Below are 22,661 nucleotides of genomic sequence, written 5' to 3' on the forward strand. Positions count from 1 at the left end.
GACTAAAAGTACATTTGAGTTTTGTCTTGCTTTTCACCAATTTGATGGAGATACCATTTCTAAGCCAACCAAGTCATATCTTAAATTTACTTTATTTCAATTTCATGCATTTGCCAACATCATCTGAGGTGTAGATTATATGTAATAAAGTATCAATTCTTCTCATGATTCATCTCAAAGTTACTAATTTTAACCAATTATGAATAGTAGAGTGCAATCTATGCATGAAATTTTGAACTTTTTTCATTTTCCAGAAAAAAAAAAAGTCTGCAATATATTTATTTCACTGCCCTCTCATATAAACTCAATGATTTTATATAAATTATGGAATGTCAGAGGTCTATCAGCACCACCACATGGGCCGAGCCATATTGGCAACATCATGGGCCCCCGCTCAGCAATTTAATGGATCCCATTAAGTTCTCTTACAATGGCTATGAGAGATCAGAAGCTCCACAGGCACCAATAGGCCATGTCCTAGTGAGCCCATGCACTGACAGGACTCTTACATGAAGGGCCATGAAGCCCACATTCAGACATAACAATTTTTGAATCTACATTGTACAAGTATATTTTACAGTATTTCAGACTTTGGCATCGAAAACAAGATTTCAGGAGTTTTGCAACTGTTGAGACCCAGTGTCCATCTCAATGGATAAAGCGGTAATTTTTCTAAAAAATACATTCATAATTTTTTCTGCATAGAGTTAATATAGGCTCAGTATAAATATATTTTTGCTATAGAAAAACTTTTTTCCTCTGGTGAATTTGATGCGGGTCTGAAAGTGTTAAGAAAACCATACTACAATAGACTTCTTGGTATGGTATTGAAAAGAATGTTATGCTGCAATAGATTTTTTCATTTATGGATGTTTTGTTTTAGTTCAAATGAAGAATATAAAAATTTATCTATGTTTTACTTACATGCATAAAATTTCTCTTTCAAATGAATAATTCTCAAAATGTTGATAGAAGTTTCCCAAGTTTAAATGACTATATTTAATATATGGACCTTAAAAAAAATTGGATTCAGACTTATGTCATACTCACAATAGAGGAGCTATTACAGAACCATCATGCAGCAATACAAGAGAAATTCAAATAAGTATTGACAAACTTTGAATCTTTTAATGTTCATTGACCGGACGATTTATACAAAAAAAATCAAAATACAAATGCATTTTTGATTACACCACCTCCATTCACACGGTATTTACATTTCACTAGAGCAATATAAAATTGACTTGTGATATTTTTTTTCTTCAAGTATATAAATCATTTCGCCCTGACTAATTTCACTAACATTAATACATATGGCCATACAGTCAGCAATTTGTTATTATCATGACAAATGCTGCAAAATACAATTTATCTATTCAGTAAAAATACTGACAAAATGCCATTTACTGTAGGCTATAATACGAGAGGATATTCTGCAATTCCAGAGAAAAATTGTCAGTTTACTAATGCAGTTATGAATTTTTTTAAAAATAAATAAAGTGCATTTATTCACATTAACTTAAAAAGAGTACATAAAATGTCACAGAAGAAAAACCATTGAATCCAGCTAAATGATCTTTTTCCAAACTTAATATATTTAACGTGCGGGAAGATTTTAATGACAGATTGTAAATAGTTAGAAACATTTAAAAAATTAGCCTATCTGAAAGTACCAATTGGATACATAATAGGCTCATACACTTAAGTACAATCTTTGTTGTGCAATGTTGCAAGTTTAAAAATAAATAAATACTGCGATTCATGTAGAGGAATTAATCATGCGATCCAACCCCCAAAAAATTCTGACCACCATCTTTCAATAATGATTTCATATGCAGCTGTAAAATGAAGCAGTGAAAAATTCATGGCATTCAGGGGGTAATTTTTTAAATTCATGACATTCATAAAAGTTTTCTGAATTATTATCACCTTATAAATACTTTATATAGTATTTGAAATCCAGGTTCACAAAAGTTTTGAAACCAGAAAAATTTAATTCCATTCGATTTGGAAAGCAAGTCTGAAAATAATAGTTTTCCCCCAATTACAACAGTCACTTCAAAAGCGTCACACTGGAATGAAAGACTGGGGCACTTCCCTGAAAAATGGAAAACTAGGTATAAATTCAAATCATAGCAAAAGATGCTGAATTTGGATGGATTATATTTTTTAAAAATACAGTCAAATCTCGATAAGTCGGATGTGCAGCAGCCGACGGAAAACGTCGAGTTATCGTTAGTTTGACTTATCGGAAATTCCGATTTTCAGAGTGAAATTATTTTAAAATAAAAATAACAGCGCTAATTTTGAATATCGTAATAGGAAAGCATGTCAAGCTACTGGAGATGGAGAAATTAAAAAAAAATTAGTCTAATTTAATCATATTTAATTATTGAATGAGAATATTTAGAAATAAACTAGATGTATATCATAGAAATGAACACATACATGATACTCGTATAAATGAAACAAATTATAAATCAAGATTGTCAAAAAATGCAGTGATTTTTGACTATATCATTTTTTACCTTCTTTCGTGAGAAAGTCATTCACTTTTGCAAGCAGGCAATTAAATTAACTAAATGAATCTTCTAAATTCTATTGCTAAATGCTGAATTTTGTACTAAAATGCTAAATTACATTGCTAAAATGCTAAATTACATTGCTAAAATGCTAAATTACATTGCTTTTAAATTTCTCTTATTTCCAAAAACTTCGACTTAAAGGAAGAAAACTTCAAGTTAAAGGAAAATTGTAACACTAAAACATGGAAAAAGTTCTTGGGCTGAGTGAAAACTTTAACTTAAACAGACATTCGAGTTATCGGAGTTTGACTTATCGTGAATTGACTGTATAAGTAGGCATTTTTTGATCTGAGTTTTTACTAACCTTTAAAAAAATAATACCCATCAAAGTTCATCTCTCACCAGGGTATACCTATTTGGTGATGGTGCTAATTTTTTGAATGTTGATTCTGGTGGATTTGTTGAAATGACTCCCTAAAAAGTAGAAAAAAGAAATCTCTTCACTCAGTATATTTTATGATTTAAGCACAGTCAGAGAAATTAGAATGTCATATCCCTCACAAACACAATAAAATTTCTCAATCATCACAATATATTTATATTACGCTATATAAAAATACCTCATTCGTAATTGGGTCAGGGCCATAATGGAATTCTCTATGTAGTTTCCCAGAGAAGAGATCCAAGACAAATTGCTTTAATTTTCCAGCATCTCTATAAAGCCAATGAAGAAAAAATTCAAAATTTACAATAAAAATCCAAAGAAATTGGCATATTTTTACAGATACCACACAAGTTTCAAATAGCATTTAACTAATGTGTCAGAGGCAAATGAATACACTCACTGCAAGTCTTCAAATTTTGGGAAAAGGTACATGTGCCGGAAACTGTCTATTGCAACAAGAGGTAGATCTTTCGCTGCTTTGCCAAGATGATGCAAAGGATGGGCAAACTTGATACCATCAGCAACAAGAAAATTAACCAGAGCTGAAAAGAAATACATACATTTACATTCCCTAAATAAAAACTGTCTCCACTTTAAAATCTCATACAACATAATTAAAGATTATTTTGAAGTCCATATTACCATTCAAAGGATGGAAATGTATATTCTAAGATAGCAGAAATATTTCAAGGTATTCAATATGAAACTACATCAATAAATTCAGAATTAAAGAGGAAATAATTTTTCCCTGACAAAATTCATACTTCTGTCATCCAGCAACTGGGTTTGAACAGCTTGTGTGAATATTTTTGGACTCTCCACGTCATCAGGGTGATGAAAGAGTATTAAGAATGGCAGTCCTTCCTCTGTTAATTCTTCTGCGTTTTCAAATGTGATTTCTCGAACCAATGGTATGCAGCGATTTGTTGACCATGCACTCATTTCATCATAACTCAGTAAGGCTCCGGCATATTCCTCATCATTCATGCCAAGCTAAAAAAAAATTTATTTTTGATAACTATAAATTTATTTAAATTTTTAAAAATACGCGTATTTAATTCGTAAGGTTGGTTTTGTTACTTTTTTAAGCCTCACCTGAAAATAAACTTATCTTTTTCAAGCAAAGTTTGCGCATTTAAAGAAAAAAAAAAAAGAGAATGTATAGTTGATTTAAATCTGTGGGACATACGATAAGGCAATGATTTTTAAGGGAGCAATTATGATTTATGAAAATTCCTTTTGATGAAAACATTTCTCAGAATTATTAGAAATTCCTATTTAGTGGGAAAATAATTTAAGAATGAATGAAAATTCATACTTAATAAAACTTAATATTTCATAAGGAAATAATTTCAGAATTAATAAAAATTCATATCCAATGAAGAATATAATTTACAAAATTAAATTATTTACTCATTAAATATATTTCATTAAGTATCTGAAAATTAATGAGGAATAATTTAATTATCAATGGAAATTCATATTTAATGTTCTCAGAATAAGTAAAATTCTCCAATAATGTAGGTCTCCCTATTTGCCTCGAAGCCCTGGCCCCATTGGGTTTTTAAGACGCTACTGGCCGAATCAAGATACCACAGTATGACTTATTGGCTATCGGATTTCATGGAATTTTTTTTTATTGGCGTGCACTGTCTCAAAGGTTAAAAACTCATAACCTGGTCTAAAGCATAGGGCTTTGGGCATCCGGCTAGAAGGGTTTACAGATTTTGGGCTTCCTCCGTGTAGATTCTGGGGGGGGGGGGACACACAGGCTAATTTAGAGTTTCAGAAGAGCACAGAGAGAAAATCTCTCCAAAGAAATTGAGTTTTTAACCTTCAAAAAGTGTTTCAAATTCACAGAAATAGATTGAAAGTGCTTTTAAAGAATTTTTTCAATATTTCAACTTTTTTTAATTTTATTTTCAATCCTCTTGGGATGCAAAGCCACCCCCCCCCCCCCAGTTTATCTTTTATGGGTGGGAGGGGGCACCAAGATTTTATGAGATGCTTTGGAAAAGGGTTGGGGGAAACAGATTTAAATAAATAAAATTAAAGTAAATTATTTGAGAAACTTTAAAGCAAATATATAGCAACAGAGCCACAGTTCAATGGCGAGCACAAACATTTAGTATCCTATAAATGACATAAACAAATTACAATTTCTTAGAAGTGATTTCCTACCTGTGACTTAGATGGCTTGAATACAATCTTGGCTTTACTAGTATCTTGTAAGTTTGTGGTAGCAAGCGACCTAAAGATAAACTTGAAATGTTATGGAAAGAAGAAGAGAAACTGAGGTGCTGCCAACATCATATACAATACACTATATAGGCATAAGTCTATGTTCACTTTAGAGTTTGGACATTTTTACAAATTTCTAGAATAATAGACGGATCTTTGTGAAATTTTGGTCATGTAAACTTTGTTATTACTCACATTTTCAAGTGAAAATTTAATCGTGTGTTTAAAGGACTGTCAAAAATTAAATATGAAAAAATGTTTTCAATCAACCCTGTATCAGAAAAAGCTGCCAGTGTTTTGTAATTTTCACAAAACATTTTCATTGTTTGTATGCGTTTTTATGAGTATTGCATCTATTTTCCACGAAGATATGAAAGTTTCTTTTAAAAATTCTAATTTTCATTGCATATAACAAATGGAGTTTTCAATATTACCTTTCAACTTGCGAAGCTACTCATGATAAAATGAAGAGTTACACAAATTGTTTTCTTTCTATTAATTGAAACCTCAATGTTACTAAAAATATCCTTCACTGAAAAGAATTATTTTTGGTAACAGAGGGAAACCATATATATAACTATTACAACATTTACCCATTCCATGCCAGAAATATTTTTGTCTAATATTTTGGGATTGCAGAACTTACCCAGTCGCCACATAAAAACTGCAGTCATCCCTCAAGTCCATTGCCACTTTCAAATATATGTCATACACAGGTACTGGGCTATTTTTGTCTTCTAAATACATTACTAAAACCCTCTTATTTTCCTGAAAAAAAAATTAAAAACCAAATTTTTGAACAAATGAAAAAAAAAAGTTCATGTCGACAAGTTTCTGCATTTACTCAAATCCAATGTGCACTTCATTACTCTGCTCTATATCCGCAAACATACATATATTTTTTTATGTACAGTAGAACCTTTCTTATACGGACTCCTCAGGAAGGTGATTCCAGACTATGGATCAAGTTTTTGTTTTTTCCCCAATTTTTCAAATTTAAAGTAATAATATGCCTCTCTGACTACTTCGATTCATATTTTTCTTTGAAAGAAAATTAATAAAGCAACATATTGGGGAGGGGGGTTAAAGTCAGAGTGGTGTAAGTAAATTTTCAACAATTCTGGCTTAAGTCCAAAAATGCAATCTAGAAGTGCTGAACTGTTGAAAGAAAAAATGAACTAAGTCTCAGCTTTAATAGTTCACTGGCAAATTGTGAAATTATAACATTTTTAACATGAGAGACTCTATGACAGCAATTCTAGCAAGACCTTTTTTTCAAAATGGGGATATTATCTACTCTTACTCCACTATAGTTATTAACCCTCCCTCATATATGAATTTAATCATAGATAATCTGATTTTAAACCATAATTTCTGATTTACATACCTCTACTAGTTATCTATAGAAAAAAAAAAACCTTACTTATTTAAACATGTTTTGGAGGCATTGCTTGAATCACAGGGGGGGGGGGGACGAATTTTTTTTGTTTCTGAAGATTGTATTATTAGTAGATTTTTCAATTCTATATCCTTCACACAACATTTGTATAGGTGTTCCACATTCTAGCTTTTTTAAAAGTTCAGCTTTCTCACATAAACTTAACTCTTTAAGCAACAATTAGTATTCCTAAACTCCCCTTCAAAATATATCTCTTTTTAATGAAGTAGGTTTTTTTCCGATTTTCAGCAGGTGCAAAACAAGGGATATAGGGAAAAGTTTTCCATTGAGAAATCAACTTTACAAAATATCTGGGCTTGTCAATGTTAAAATAACGGGCTTTTATGGTGGTGAGATCTCATCATTGCTGCATAAAAGGTTAAAGCATCCTGTTTCCATTTGCAGCTTGTGAACACAGCATCACTTGACGTTTTGGGCATATTTGAAATTTCATCACAAAAAATAGTTGCGAGTGCTAGACATGTTCTGAAACACAGAGATTAACTGTACAGCATGGAGAAATGAAATGAAGTAAGAAAAGTTCTTTTGATCAAAGCCGACGTTTTCACGAATCACATTTGTTGAGATATGCATCTGCCATCATTGTTTCCACTCTTTGAAAAGCCTGAAAACTGCAATGGACACCATTAATGTATGTATTGGGGGGGGGGGGGAAGAAGAAAGTGGAACAAAAAAGAAAGAAAATGGCTGATGCAAAAGCCGAAATAGAATTTGGGTAAAAGAAAAAACATGAGTCTTCAATTGTGAAAAAGCAATTTTTGACAGAAGTGTTAGCATTATGGATCAGCCTGGATTAGAGAAGCTCCACTGAATTGCCTTTTATTCTCTAATGCTTAATATCAGGATTCCATTTCGAAAAGGGGGAAAGTACAAGTTAGATTCCAGTCAATATATTTCTCTAAAGGCCATATTCACTGACAGAGTTAAACTGCAATCGCAGGTTAAAGGATTAGAGATCGAAATGGATTGGTTAAACTCCGGATTTTAAGCAATCCATGTCAATCCTTTAATACAGTAAAACCTCGGTAAGTCGTCACCTCATGTTATTGAAAAATTATGATGACTTAAGCAGAGTGAAGACTTAAGCGATGCGCCCTCAGTTTCAATGTGCAATATTGTGAAAATCGCATAAATTTAAACTAATACAACATTTATTAAAAAATATGAATCAAAATTACAATATTAATAAGTTTTATAGATAGTAAAAGAAAAATAGAATCTTTTTACCCTTTTTGATCGCTTATTACTTATTACGGTAAAATATACTGGTATACTCTCATTTATACTAGTAATTTTTATTTTGGACTAATCAGAGCAACTGTTAGAGTAGTTATCTTTTCTGCACAACTGCCATTAATTTTACATATACATGAAATTTAATTTTAATGTTTTAATTCTTCATCAGTAGTTCATGATACAACTACAAGGTAATCTTAAACACAGAATCTTGGAGGGGGGGGGGGATCTGGGCAGGAAAAAGTGAACATTAGAAGACCTCAACTTTGTTGAAAAAACCAGACATTCTTTACAAAGATATTTTGTTTAAATTTGAAGCTCTAAATTAGTGGGGGGTCCATGCAGAAATCAGGTCTAGCTAGAACAGTCCCAAACATTTCAAAAACCTTAGTTGACAAATGAACTTCTCCAGCGTAACTTTCGACACTTAAACCCTCCCATTTTTGTACATAGGCTTTTATGATGACTTTTAGCCATATGGCAATGCTTTTAACAAGCTCTTTTTTTAGTGGGTGCCATAAAAATAATCTATTCTCTCTCAAATTTTTTGGTGACGAGTTAACCGAAATTAATGACGAGTACACAAGTGTTTAATAACATTGTTGTCTATGAAAGCTGAAAGGGCCTGAAGAAAAATGATGACATAACAAGGTTTTACTGTACTATGATTGCAGTTGTTAAACTATCAGAGAATACGGCCATTAATGAAATTAAAAAAAATTTAAGGAATAAATTCTTGGAATGGACACAAACAGAAATTATGAGAAAAAGGAAGAAAAATTACTAGATTGATTGGCTTTTTGAAATTGTCTTTCAGTGAATAAGATATTCTCTGGTCAACAAACTATAAAAAACTGGTACCTAGGCGAAAATAATTTAGCTGCAAATTCTCCTTAAATCAATGATTTTGTGATATGGTTGGAATAATGTGAATACCTTACATGCATCCTCCTAGATCAAAGATGTTTTCACTGAATGTTACATAAGATTTAAGAAAAAAGTTATACACACACAAAAAAAAAAAAAACTTACATCAATCTTCCTTAATTCATCATGCGTCTTTACTTCAACAATGGGGTCTTTTAAAAGGTCTCTGACATGATCTGTTATTCCTTCTAAGGAACGCTGCCCTCTGTATTCCCTCTTCATCAATTTCCCATTCCTCATTAATTTCAACGTTGGATACTTAGTTATCTTAAACCTAGATGCAAGGTTATCTGAAAAAAAATAAGTTAAGGACTTACTGGATAGTAAAGTGAGTGAATAGATAAAAAAAAAGTGACTGACATTATAAATAATTCATTGACATTCTGCATATAGATTGCAATACTTTGATATCTATATATATAAAATTGATTTTTTGTGTGTATCCGTGTGTGTATGTTCTCTTTACAAATCTACAATTTTAGATTGATCATTACCAAATTTTACATATATACCAAACAGGGTCCGGATTGAACGACAGGATACTTTAGAAGTTTGTCAGACTTGGGCAAATGCCCAAAATGGGCGAAAAACTGTTGGGCAACAATGGTTTTTGGGCCTCAACAATCACTTTCGGAATATTTACTTTGGTAACAGTAGTTACCAAAGTAAAAATAAGTAGAACAGTAGTTCTCTACTCTAGCAATGTGTTTCAGACATGTATATGCCTTTAAAATGGTTTGTCACTTCTTCAATGCTGCTGGTATTATGTATAATACTTTACTCCTTTACAATGGTTTGTCACTTTCCTCAATCCTCCCAGAAATTGAAGAAAACCCAAACAGCGCCGGGTATTATAACTAGTATATATATTTGTCATACAATTCACATAAACATATGTGGAACAAACACAATGCATTTACATACAGTACCTTCTTTTAAGAAATTAATTTTTTCCCATGAAAATTTACTCACACCTTGAAAAAAATCATGTAATAACTCAACATTTACTATTCTCATGATTGGCATAATATTAAATTAAATGGAATTAACCTCTTTAACTCAACACAATGTAGCTACATTCTGCTTAAGTTGACTATGATTCACATTAAGGTTATTACAACTAATTTTTTGAATTGTCCATGGATTCAAGGAAACAATTATTTTCCGGATACTATGCTGAGGTGAGCTCGGAAAGAAAAGTCATCACGTCTCCGCCGGGACTCGAACCCAGGCCCTCTTGCATACCGGGCAAGCATGCTACCATCTACACCACTGGAGACACATGAATCTGCCTTCCTAATTTCACTCACTTTCACGGTTCGAGTCCCGGCGGAGACGTGATGACTTTTCTTTCCGAGCTCACCTCAGCATAGTATCCGGAAAATAACTGTTTCCTTGATATCTCTGGCTGAGAAAAAAACCATCTATATCTCTCTAAACCGTCCCACCCGGGGGCCATTTCCTGAAGTTAAGAGAGGCTACTAATGCCTCTACTTCAGCGCCTCACGACACAGTGCGTGAAATTAGGAAGGCAGATTCATGTGTCTCCAGTGGTGTAAATGGTAGCATGCTTGCCTGGTATGCAAGAGGGCCTGGGTTCGAGTCCCGGCGGAGACGTGATGACTTTTCTTTCCGAGCTCACCTCGGCATAGTATCCGGAAAATAACTGTTTCCTTGATATCTCTGGCTGAGAAAAAAGCCATCTATATCTCTCTGTCCATGGATTGTCCAGTTAATAAATTTTCACGACATTTCTAGCATTTATAGTTCAACAATTCTTTTTTTCTATTTTTTTGTCGTTTGTTGGTCGAAAATATTTCCCCAAATCTTGGGAGGCAAGGTCGTTTTACACTTTTCAGAGCCAGGAAACTCAACCCATGGACTACAAAAGTCACAGATAAGCGTGGATGATATCTGAAATTTTCGAGTGAGAGATGGCTGAATGAGCTAAAAATTAAAGGTTTTTTAGATTGAAATTTTTAACTTAAACAAATGAAAGTTTGGAAAACTTTTGGCAATCTTGCTGTTAATTTGCAAATAACGCATATTTCAATACACTTATGCTTTATTCACCATGATTAAACATTCTGGAACTATTTGCAGAAAATTGCAGATAATTTTGTTTTGCTAATTAATAGATGATGAAATGGAATTGTGTTCAACTATATATATAAGTACATGTACATGACATAAATGATGTTTGAAAATTGGGAAAGTGAGATCAAAAGAAATCTTCCTTTTTTGATATATCCACTTAAGTCAACATGTTCATAGATACTTCTAGGGTTTTAGGTTATCGAGATTCCACTGTATCTGAAAAACATTTGGTAGCCCCAGACTATAATGAATTATCCCAGTGATCCTACCAATTGGTCTGTTGCGACAGACTTTTTTTTCAAACAAGCACAGTTCTTTTTTTACCGAACACCAACTTTGGTCATATCATCAAATGACAATTTCCAACCAATGGAGTTGGGTGGGATATGAAGGCACCATCTATCTGTGGTTGCCCCAGACTCTTAGGTTAAGAACTTGTTTTTCATGTTCTTCCCCTGAATCAAACCTGTGGATTCTGACGGTAACCTTCATAGTGGAAGATTAGCATCTTACCACTGCACTACTCGAGTGCTAAACAAGCAAAGTTCTGGTCCCACTAGCAATTTACTACTGAGCAAGTTGTACCGAAAGTGTATGTCTAACAGTCAAAGTGCGTATTTGGTGTTGTGAATGAATTTTCAGTGCTGCCATTTATTTTTCAAACTATGAGTAAAGTGTAATGATTTGTATCTTTGTTGCTCTCTGTGGTAAGACTTTTTAACATGGTGATCACCTCGCATTCGCACCTCAAAGTTTGGAACCACAGAAAACCAACTTCAGCCCACCACCACCGTGCTGTCAGCGGAGTTCGAATCCAGGTTTTCGTGATGCAAGTCTGCCACTATGACCATATGACCGAACAGCAACTATATCAAACTTTTTTCGAAGCGAGAACAACTCCAGTCTATTGCCATTTTAGAGTGACAGACTCGCATTGAGAGGACCTTTTGGGTTCGACCCAAACCCCCCTCCCATCGCCACAGTGGTGGTCCGTTGAAATTTGTTTTTTGTGGTTCCCAACTTTGAAGTGTAAACAGAGCCGATCTCCCTGTTAAAGGCTCGCCACAGAGAGCAACAGTACAATAATTCAATTATTATACTTTACTCACAGAGAAATTAATAGCAGATAGCAGCACTATAATATATAACAAGCATTACACAGAAACAAATTTCACGTTAGGTTCACAACATGTACATTCCAGCATGTACCAATTAGCTAGAAATTCCATAGAGGAAGGCATATTAGGTACATGTACGATTAAGTAGTAGTAGTCTATCGCCTTGGGTAATTTACTACAGAATGAGTTGTGCTGAACATCTGCACGTGTATTCTAAAGTTTGAGTGTGCATTTATACCTGTGAGTGGCATAGCAAGATATTTTGGCAATTAGATATTTAAAATGAACATATAACCAATGTGCCCCTCTTGCTTTGCACCATAAGTCGAAAGATCGCTTTAGACCTTTTATTTCTTTATTATTATTTTTTGGCATTCATAATTACTTTTACAGCAACCCCTGCCCAGCCTGTCAAATACCCAGAATCATGGTTGCGCCAGTTGGGAACCATTGCTTAGTATTATATATGACATAATTGTATTAACATAATTATCCAATTAACTTCCATAACTTCTTATGATCAGTCACATGAAACTCTTTATGCTGTTTGATAATAAATAAGATTGAAATGTTCATGTCACTTACCATCTTTCATTAAAAAAAAACCATTACAATAAATATGAACATTATGAAAACAATAAATTAAAAATACAAGGTATGATCAGTAAGTAAGGTGAATAACTCCTCCTTTTGAAAATATGAACAGCCCTCAGACTTTTGTAAGTGAATGCGTGATAAAAGGATGAAGTGGATAATTCTTGGTCCCATCTAGAGCTTTTAATATTTCTCAAAAAATAATTTCTTTCAATATTTTTTAAAAGTATTTATTTCTGTCACCAGTGCTATTTGACATCTCCAATTTATCGTCTTATCTTAGAAAACATAATTAAGATTCTCCATTAAATTTTTTTACTCTATTTCATAGCTGCTAAGTCTCCATGGATTTTCCCAGGAGGCTCCAGAATTTTTACTCCATTACCTGTACTCCTAAAAAAATTTTTTGTCTCCAGAATTTTAACAGTGATTGTGAAAAATCTCTACTTTTGGGAGGGGAATTTCCAAAGAATTTACTGGAAAAAATAATTTTTTTAAAAGGCTGAATTGACACTGTCTGTTTAGTGAATCTTGTATTTTCTTCTCGAAAATTAATTTTTTTTTTTGTGATTTGACATAATGGTAACAATTTACATTATGCTTATGATGACATTTCAGGGAATAAAAATGAAAGGAATGTTTTTACTGGTAAATTCTTTGGGAATAATCCCCCCCCCCCCAAAAGTAGGGACTTGCATAATCACTGCAAAAATTCAAGAGATATAAGTAATTTTTGAAAGACTAGATAATGGAGTAGAAATCCAGGAGACTTGGCAGCTATGAAATAGAGTAAACAAATTTAATACAAAAATACAAAGTGTTTAATAGCCAAAATGCCCAATGAGGTGGCTGAGACAAGATGTCCATAAATAATATGGCTGTCAAATATATGTCTAAACTATATCAAAAATACAGCAATAAGAGCAATAAAAAACCAACAATTATGATAAAATATACATACTGCTCATAAAAAATTACGGTTGTCTCATGTAAGTGTGGATAGCTCCTTGAGCATGTTCATCATATAATCAATCTTGATGAAAAGCCCAATATGTTTATCATATTTCTTTTTAAATGTGTCAATTGCGTTTTAGAATTCATGATTCCTGGAGGTAAGCTATTACATTTATTCACAACCCTATCAGAAAAAACTCCCAGCGATACCACAACTTGGAATTGTCCTTATCAATCGATACTGTCCCCTTGTCAAAGCAGTTGATGTATTAATAACTAATAGTCCAGTTTATCTATCCCATTGAAAGTTTTAAACACTTCGATCATATCACACCAACACCTGTGCTCTTCCAATATAAACATTATAGCTTAAGCCCTGTGTACCATCAAGAGCATGTGTGGCTCTTCTTTGCACCCCCTCGACCAAGTCAATGTCCCTCTGTAAGTATGGTCTCCAAAACTTGATGACGTACTCCAATCCAGGATGAATTAAGCCTCAGGCAAGTGGAAGAATCACTCTAGGAGAACACGAAGAGACCTTTTATAAGAATGAAACCGAGCGTTCCATTTCATTTTTTGACCATCGCTAAACAATGTTCTACAAAACTGAGAAACTTAACTGTTTCCTACAATAAAAGACTAACTTGCTCAAATGAATGCTTTATTTTTGGTCCCAATAGTATCAATTTAGAAAAGGTTCAATAGTGATATCATTAAGTGACAATTTAGTGAATTAAAAAAACATACTTTCTTCTACTGCATCGATTTTCCCAAATAAAACTTTTCCAGGCTGCTGCAAAGAAAAAAATTATAAATAAAATTTAGAAGGGATCAACTCAACCAGGGGTCATCAACATCATAAGACTATGCAGGCTAATCCAGCATATAGTTTCATAGTTTTTGAATGTGAAAACTTTACAAGAACAAAAAAAATGTAATCATTTAGTTCACAAAAGTATTAAAACATCAAAATGCTTTCAATGGTGACATCAATTTTCAATTAAAAAGAGAACTTGAAAAGAAGCCTTTTAAAATCAAGTGTTCATGATACAAGTAAATTACAACTAAAAATTTGTTTCCAATCAAATAGCAGAAAATGGAATAGAACCCAGATATAACAATAACATTCCACTTGAACAATCTCAACATTATAAAAAGTTTATCAGTATTTCCCAACCTTTTTCAGCCCATGGCCCACTCTGGAAAATACAGTAGCCACTACTTATAAGAATCATGTTTTGTTCAGCAATTTTGATTCTTATAAGCAGTTAATTCTTATATCTGGAATGTTTTTTACCTTTACTCTTCCAGTTACCACTGAAGTACACAAAAGGTGGGGGGGGGGAAGGTTCAGGTGAGATTATGATGTTTGTTAGGTAAAAACCGAAAACCTTATTAATTTCTTTATGAATAATTCAATTTCTAAAATTTTAAATCAGTATAAACATCTGTAGCATATGATATCCTTAGACACTGTTCATTGTCAATGTAGACTAAAATATTACATGGTAACTGTACTAGTACTGTTTTGTCACGGCCCCACAGAAAAAAGGCAGGGCTGACAGAGCTCAAGCCCTGGGACTTGAAATGATTCTCATCATTTGTTTTTTCACGCTATAAACTCACTATAGAGGGGCGCTTGAAAAGGGCCTGAGGACCCACCAAGGATTCTAGTCTAGAGGATCTGGTCCAGGATATGGGGGCCCATGACTGTTGTTCAAGAAGTGTATAACTCTAGATCAGAGGTTCTTAAACTTTTTGTTCCATGGTCCCTCCCCCCCCCCAACTTAATTGAACCCATAGGATTCTATGTTATATCCGTTAACTTCTACCACTTTCTTGATCTTTCTATCACCCAAGGGGGCGATATTGCCTTTTCTTTGGGGAAACAATGTTCTGATGAAAATTCGCTTATCAGTAATTTCTTTGACAAAATAACACTCTTTTTTTCTTAGCGATAAACCCCTTGTGGATAAGTTCTGTCATTCATGGAAGGAAGATCACTTTACTGTAAAGCTGCAATTCTTACTGTTTGGGTTGGGGGAAGTAAAGGCAACAGTCAATATGGGATGGCTTCATTACAAAAGATAAAAGTGACTAAGTAGTCCTTCAAAACCTTGTGAATAACCAAAAATATTTTATAAGTTCCCACCCACCACAGGGATGAATGGTAGTAGTTGTTGACAAACATGTTTTTTTTATTCTTATAAGCAGAAATCTGATTCTTATAACTGATGATTTTCCTATGTTAAAACAGCATTTTGTTTTTGTTTTGCCGATTTGATTCTTATAAGCGGTGACTACTGTATTATCTTTTCATACGGCCCCATCTTTTATCTGACCCTCACCCCAGTGATGAAGACCCTCTTTACTTATCAAATTGAATGTAATACAAACTAAATTTATAATGAAGAAAAATTTTATAAATAAGATTGATCTCTAAAATCCTGGACCTGAAATGAATCGGGAAAGTGGGTGATCATCTTTCCCAAGAGCCAATTTTAATATATGTACTGTCGAAGCACATACTAAAATGTGTACCATCTACCAAGAGCCGAATTAAATGTGGAAAAATAGGTTTATGTAAAACATGGGACAATCCAACAAACCTGAAATCTACCTCTCGATACATCACCCTCAGTCTGTGCTTACCCTGGGCTAGAATTTAATAAGTTTCCCTCTTTCAGGGGAGGGGGGGATATGCATAGCTGACTAAACATCATGGGTTTCTGGGCAAAGTGATGCTCTGGGGGCCCCATACTTAACTAGAAGCAACAACTTACATATTTAATTAGTTACATTCAAAATACATATAGCACCAGATCTAATCATGTGGACCCACTATAGATATGAAGCCCTCTGGCCATGCCTATATAGGCCCATGGGTTGAGATGGTCCTGGTTCCATGGACAGCTCTGCTGGATTCTGAAAATAGTAACATTTTCTACCACCATATTTCATTTGAAAGCTCTAATTCTTCACATCTTTCCATAGCCCCTTCACCACTTGTCCTGGCTCCCCCCCCCCAATCTGATTTCTCATCCGGGGCCCTCCTTAGAATATCCCAGGACTGCAAGGGAGGTCATATAACCCTATGTTGAAAACCACTGGTATAGCATATCTAGAGGTGAGAATATTCCCTATAATTTTTTACAAAAGAAAAAATTTCAAATTCACTGTCTTGCTAATTTGTATTATGTGAAAGAGTCAGTTTATTTAGATCTGGAATTTTGTGAAAGGTCAAGAAAACAAACCTAAATTTTGGCTGGAATTTTCCATGGGTCGAATCCAAATACATTTATTTTTAAGCACAAAACATCAGAAACATTATACTGCAACTTTATATTAACAGCAATAACAGCATAAAATACATACTGGATATTCTTCAGCTATTTTCACTGCAGCTTCATCAAACACTGGTGCTAACATCTGGCTGAAGCGGCACCAGTCGGCATAGAAATTCAAAAACACTAAGTCATGGGAAGCTAGAAATAAATTTAAAAAGCGTGAAATAAATAACAGATGTTAAAAAAAAAGGCAAAAAATATGCAATATCATTACTCTAATTATTTTGTCAACACGATTACATATTTTTCAAGGTGGATGTTACTCACTTATGTGCTTGTCGAAGTTGCTTTCTGTGAGTGAGACGGCTTTGCCCAGAGTTAAATGAACAAACTAGAATTTAAAAAACATACATATTAATATAATTAATAAAAAGAAAATAAAATAGGAAAAAAACCAACTTGCTGAAATTTCAGTGTCGCCTCATTTCAATGACATTCAAGTTTGTTGATTGAACTATCATTCAATAAAGTTTATACTTCAGTGAAGTTTTTTTTATACTTAGAATAACACATTAACCTTTCGCAGACTGAATTCATAATATGGATTAATTTCATTAATCAGTTTTCCTTCACTGGTTTTATGAGTTTAGGCGATATGAACCAAGAAATTTCCAAAAAAAGAAATTATGCAGATTTTAAGGGGGAATGACATTCACATACAAAATAGTGAAATTAACAAGTGAGGATTTAAGGAAATAAATTACAGTGATACCTCGGCTAATGAACACCTCAGCTTACAAATTTTTCTGCCTTGACTAATGAATATGGATTCAGCTTACAAATTTTTCTGCCTTGACTAATGAATATGGATTCAGCTAACAAATTTTTTCATTGAATGAATGCACACACTAACATAAAACAGCTCAGGACAGTAACTAGGATTTTTGCAGCCCAGGCAGGGCAAACACAATTCATTTGTCCCCACAACTTTATAAAATTCAATAATTTTGTAACAGTGCTCTTTGATCCTATCTAAAACAGCCGCCCCCTGAATTTTGCCGCCCGGGGCAGTTGCCCCCCTTCCAGTTCCAGCCCTGAAACATCTGCAATGCGAGCTGAACTTTAGTGCCAATCATCATCAGCATTACTGTCCTCACTTGAGTTCAGTTAATTCATATGTACCCCTCAGAATCTTTTTCTAGATGTACCTCTGCTTCTCTTTCTGGAATTCTTTGAACCATTCCATGTAAAATAAAAATTCAGCTAACAAAAAATGCATTGAAAAACAAAGTCCATGTTTTCAGATCATGCGTGCTTTCAGTGCAAGACTCTTTACGCATCGAACTGAACACAATCTGGACATTCAAGGGACTTATCTCCACCATTTGCATGTATCAGACACAGAAATGAGCTGACCAAATCATAAATGGATGGGGGATACCTGCGAAGTCCATTGAGTTGTACAAGTATCAACATACTGGTGATGGGTGTGAAAAACTAGTGTACTTGGTGATACTGATGCATCTCATCTTTCTGTAAATTCTCATTTACACCATTCGGTCAGTTTTTTAAAATTTTTTATAATGCTCCTTGGCAATTCAAAAAAATTCTTATCTTTAAATTTCGGGCAGTACATGGAATGGATTAAATGATTTTCCATACAAACCTATGAGAAACTACATTTTGGGAGTAAAATAAACATTAACAAACGTGATTCTGGAAAGAATTATCTTTGTTAGCCAAAGTATCACTGTATTAATTTTTTAAACAATTCAAATGCATGTTCCCAATCCTGTACATTAGACATTAAGAGGATAATATAAAAATGAAAGTACTGAGAGGAGAAAACTATCGAGATATATTTTTATTTAGTAAATAAATTTATTTGCATATTTAGGCAGAAAAACAAAAAGTATAATAGCCTACATTGCATTAATTTCAGAAAAAAAAAATCTGGATTTTAAAAAACATTCAAATAAATTTATCAATTATATATATTCTATCTTGTTAAAGCTATGTAAGGTAAATAAAATTATGTGTTGATTATGGACCATTTATTTGTATTTAGATTTTCACAAAAACACTTTAAGAATGGAAAACAGATCTAGTTTCCGTGCAATATGAATGCCCAAGTGTTATAGCAGCTGCTGGGAAGAAATATTTTAGGTAAAAAAAAAAAGACTGACTGGCACAGATCCCAGGATAGAACACCTGCTACGAGACATAACATACACTCATAAGTTACAGGGTATGGAAAAAAAAAAAAAAACAATTTTAATTAACCAAGACAATAATAAACTCAAATGGATATTTCCCAAAAACCATATGTACAATACAGATATTAGTATGTTATAAAAGATGTCAGTTTGCATCACGCATTGTGAAAATAATGATGCAATAACTATTTCTCATCAGTGGTTTTTGATTTCATTGAAAAGTGCTTTCCATTGCCATTTCACAATAGAATGGAGTTTATTGATTCACATTGTGTTTCATAAATAGCTACTACTCTTTCTCTCTCCCTTTTCCTCCTCCATTACTGATGTAGATTTATATCCTATATCCCCCCCCCCTTATCTGAAATGGCCTAAGTCCCAGCCGGCAGACTTGGGAGTTGCTCTGAGAAAAATATTGTGGACATAAAGACATTTTTTATTTTTGTGTGTACTACCCCCTCGTAAAATTTGGTCCATCTTTTTTAAATCATTCTATATTTTTTATTTTCAATGTAATGACCACTTTAGTCAACAGAATGATGGGGTTCCTTAAAATAAATGTTTACTCAGGGCCGCTCTTACAAAACAGGGAAGGTATGAAAATAATAGTGAGGCCAGGTGAGTCTCCACCATTTCGAAGCACCAAAAATATTAAGGACCTTGATTTAACTCATATATTTAATGGGGAGCATATGCTACTTCAAAATATACAGAAATGTGAGAAAATTTCACTAAAAAATTTTAAACGCACAATTAAATGTAAATTAACACAAAAACTGATGAAAATTCAGGGCAGCAACTAGGGGGGAGCAGGCAGGTCTTGTGCCCCGGTCGCTGGGCCAGAGGGGGTGCAAACTTCATTCTCAAGCCTTACCTTCAACATTACAAAAGGGCGCCGAAATGCGCACTTGCCCCGACCAAGCATCTAGTTGCCCCGACCAAGCATCTAGTTGCAGCCATGTGAAAATTCATTTACCTTCAGCGCTGAAGGTAATTTTGAACTGATGAGAAACAATTCGCTAAACAGATGAAAATTGTATTATTGATGAACTAAAATTCATTGAAAGAAATAATTCCAGCACCAATGAAAATTCATAATAAAACAAATAGGTACTTCCAAAATTAATGAAAATTCAGAATTAATGGAAGAAATAATTCCGGAATTAGTGAAAATTTAGAACCAATGAAAGAAATTATTCCCGAGTTGCTGAAATAATTCTGCAATTGATGAAAATTCATTTTAATGGTATAAAAAAATTTTGGAATCAATGAAAATTCAGAATTTAGGCAAGAAATATTTTAAGAATTGGTAAGCCTCCAATAATTTACTGCGAGTGGTAAATCCGCAGAGTGTGTTCTGCAGAGGAATATGGATGAGGAGCATGTCTGGTTCAGTAGTAGTGCCTATATACACTTCTCCACGACTGAATGGGATGTCATACTTAGCTGTTTTCAGACAGTCAGGTTGATCTTTGGCGGACCTGAGACATCTAGCTTTTTGGTTGGCTTAAAAACCCGAAAATGATCAGTTTTACACATGATGAAAATGGAAGCACAGTTTGTTTTATAACTGTTTGGAATTGCTTCCATAATCGATACATTGCTATAGTAGCCAAGAGGAACATCTATGGTTGCAGCATCACTTGGTGAGAAATTATCTGCTAGTATCGTATGCCCAAGCTCCACTTATTTGTGTTAAACTGTCCAATCCAGAGGGGCAAGATTGAAGTGGTAGCCAGTGTATTAACACTGCCGCTGTGGTGGTTGAGTGGTCATAGTGATGGACTCGAATCGCGGTGATAAAGTAACAGTGTGTATTAACAACATGACTTGTACCAAGAGAGGATCTGGGACGAATTGTGTAATTATGATCGTCCAGTATTTTATGAAAGCCACTATGGTGGCCAAATGGTCATAGTGACGGACTCACATCATGAGGACCCAGGTTTGAACCCCCACACCATCGACATAGTGGTGGTCAGTTGAAATTGGTTTTCTGTCGTTACCAACTTTGAGGCATAAATGACAGTCGATCTCCCTATTAAAAAGTCTCGCCACAGAGAACAACAAAAGGCCTACAACAATACAGTTATTCAATCATTACACTTCACTCATAGTTAGAAAAATTGATGGCAGATGGAAGCACTACACACAGAAACAAACTTCATATCAGGTTTACTACACATACATTCCAACATGCACTAATTCGTTAGAAATGCCGGACGAGGTGCATGTCTGGTTCAATAGTAGTATTTTACGGGATAGACAAATTTATCCATATTATTCAAATCTTGGGAGGGGCAATCATTCCCATCCTCCCGCCTCTGGATCAGTGCCTCAGCAAAGGCAGACGTCTTCAGCTGCGAATGGAACAGGAAGGCATCATTAGCTGTGAATAAACCAGAGGTCGATATCTCCATATCTTCAGCTGCGAATGGAACAGGGACAGGCATCTTCAGATTCAAATGTAGCAGAAGCAGATATATTTTCAGCTATGCATGGAGTGGAGACAAGCAGCTTCACCTGCCAACGGGAAGGAGGCAGGCGAATCCAGGTCAATGAGTTAGAAAAGTGGTTTATTGTCAATAGTGTCATCATGCATGTGCATTGGATCATTCTGCATTTCATGGAACAGACAAATTTCTCTTGTATTATTCGGCTCTGGGAAGGGAGCGATCACCCCTCCCCCTGGATCTGCGCTTAACTTGTACAGGGAATCATTATACAGGATTTTCACTGTATTTACATGAATGCTATAAAATTGCTCAGGAGTCGATAAATGTTATATAAACAAGAGATTTATTTGAAGCCAACCATCAACACATGAGATATGTAACATACTGCAACCTGTGATTTAGTGATCATGCATGCAACATAACACAGTACCTCATTTTTTTTTACATGATTAAGAATGTTAATTGATTTATCAATTTTATCAATGTGTAAGTTAATTAATCACACCCACTAATTAATTAAATGCAGCTTACCACAGAAATTAATGCGGCGAGAAATAAAGATTCATTACACCACCACATGTTTTTTTTTAAGGCGAGGTAGACCGGCAGTAACACGGCAAGTTGATACTAGGAATATACATTCAGCTCAAAGGACATTTACAGGCAAAATGTTTAAGGTTTGTGAAGAGTCCGGCTAATTACACAAGGCCATCAAAGACCAATGTTTTCATCAAATTAAATTTCAAACACTCGTAATAGACACACACACACGGTAGTACGTGTGCGATGAGCTTTTAAAGAAGAATTGGCGGCGGGGGGCAAAAAAAAAGAGGCAGGGTAATGTTGCCTGTAATGCACTGGGATCTAGGATCTCATCCTGGATGATGGAGAATATCGATCTCTTTGATTGGTTAACTGATGATGACGTTCAATGAAAACTGAATGTTTTATAGACTGACAAAATGATTTTTAGAAATTGAAAAAAAAATTATCACAATATCATCGTGTAATTTATTCATATGATTAGAGTATTATTGAAATGCATGAAAGGATATTTTTATTTTACGATGTGAAATTTTGGTTGACCCGAGCATTACAGGGCCACG

At 34.1% G+C, this 22,661-nt stretch overlaps 1 protein-coding gene and 1 non-coding gene across 2 annotated transcripts; one reads left to right on the top strand and one right to left on the bottom strand.

The window, feature by feature from the left end:
- Positions 1–1,106: 1,106 nt before the first annotated feature.
- Positions 1,107–22,652, bottom strand: ERp44 (Endoplasmic reticulum protein 44). Its single transcript, XM_089244681.1, has 12 exons — positions 22,087–22,652; positions 17,211–17,274; positions 16,972–17,081; positions 14,344–14,389; positions 8,939–9,123; positions 5,858–5,979; positions 5,152–5,221; positions 3,735–3,963; positions 3,371–3,512; positions 3,146–3,239; positions 2,890–2,999; positions 1,107–2,098 (listed from the first exon to the last, which is right to left on the bottom strand). The coding sequence occupies exons 1-11, from the start codon at positions 22,132–22,134 to the stop codon at positions 2,910–2,912; spliced, it is 1,200 nt and encodes a 399-aa protein (XP_089100807.1). The 5' UTR covers positions 22,135–22,652; the 3' UTR covers positions 1,107–2,098; positions 2,890–2,909.
- On the top strand, positions 10,377–10,450 carry TRNAT-GGU (transfer RNA threonine (anticodon GGU)). The gene has a single exon. It is a non-coding gene; the product is annotated as a tRNA-Thr (tRNA).
- Positions 22,653–22,661: the final 9 nt, after the last annotated feature.

The sequence above is a fragment of the Pholcus phalangioides genome, unplaced genomic scaffold (assembly GCF_987345545.1).
Source record: "Pholcus phalangioides strain wild (caught in Gottingen) unplaced genomic scaffold, Ppha-v1.0 ptg000015l_1, whole genome shotgun sequence".
Lineage (NCBI taxonomy): Eukaryota > Metazoa > Arthropoda > Arachnida > Araneae > Pholcidae > Pholcus > Pholcus phalangioides.

Coding starts and splice junctions, on each gene's coding strand:
- ERp44 (XM_089244681.1), bottom strand. CDS start 22,134: ATGTGGTGGTGTAATGAATCTTTATTTCTCGCCGCATTAATTTCTGTG. Junction 17,275..22,086: donor TCGCCGCATTAATTTCTGTG/GTAAGCTGCATT, acceptor TTTAAATTCTAG/TTTGTTCATTTAACTCTGGG. Junction 3,964..5,151: donor TCAAGCCATCTAAGTCACAG/GTAGGAAATCAC, acceptor ATTTTTTTTTAG/CTTGGCATGAATGATGAGGA.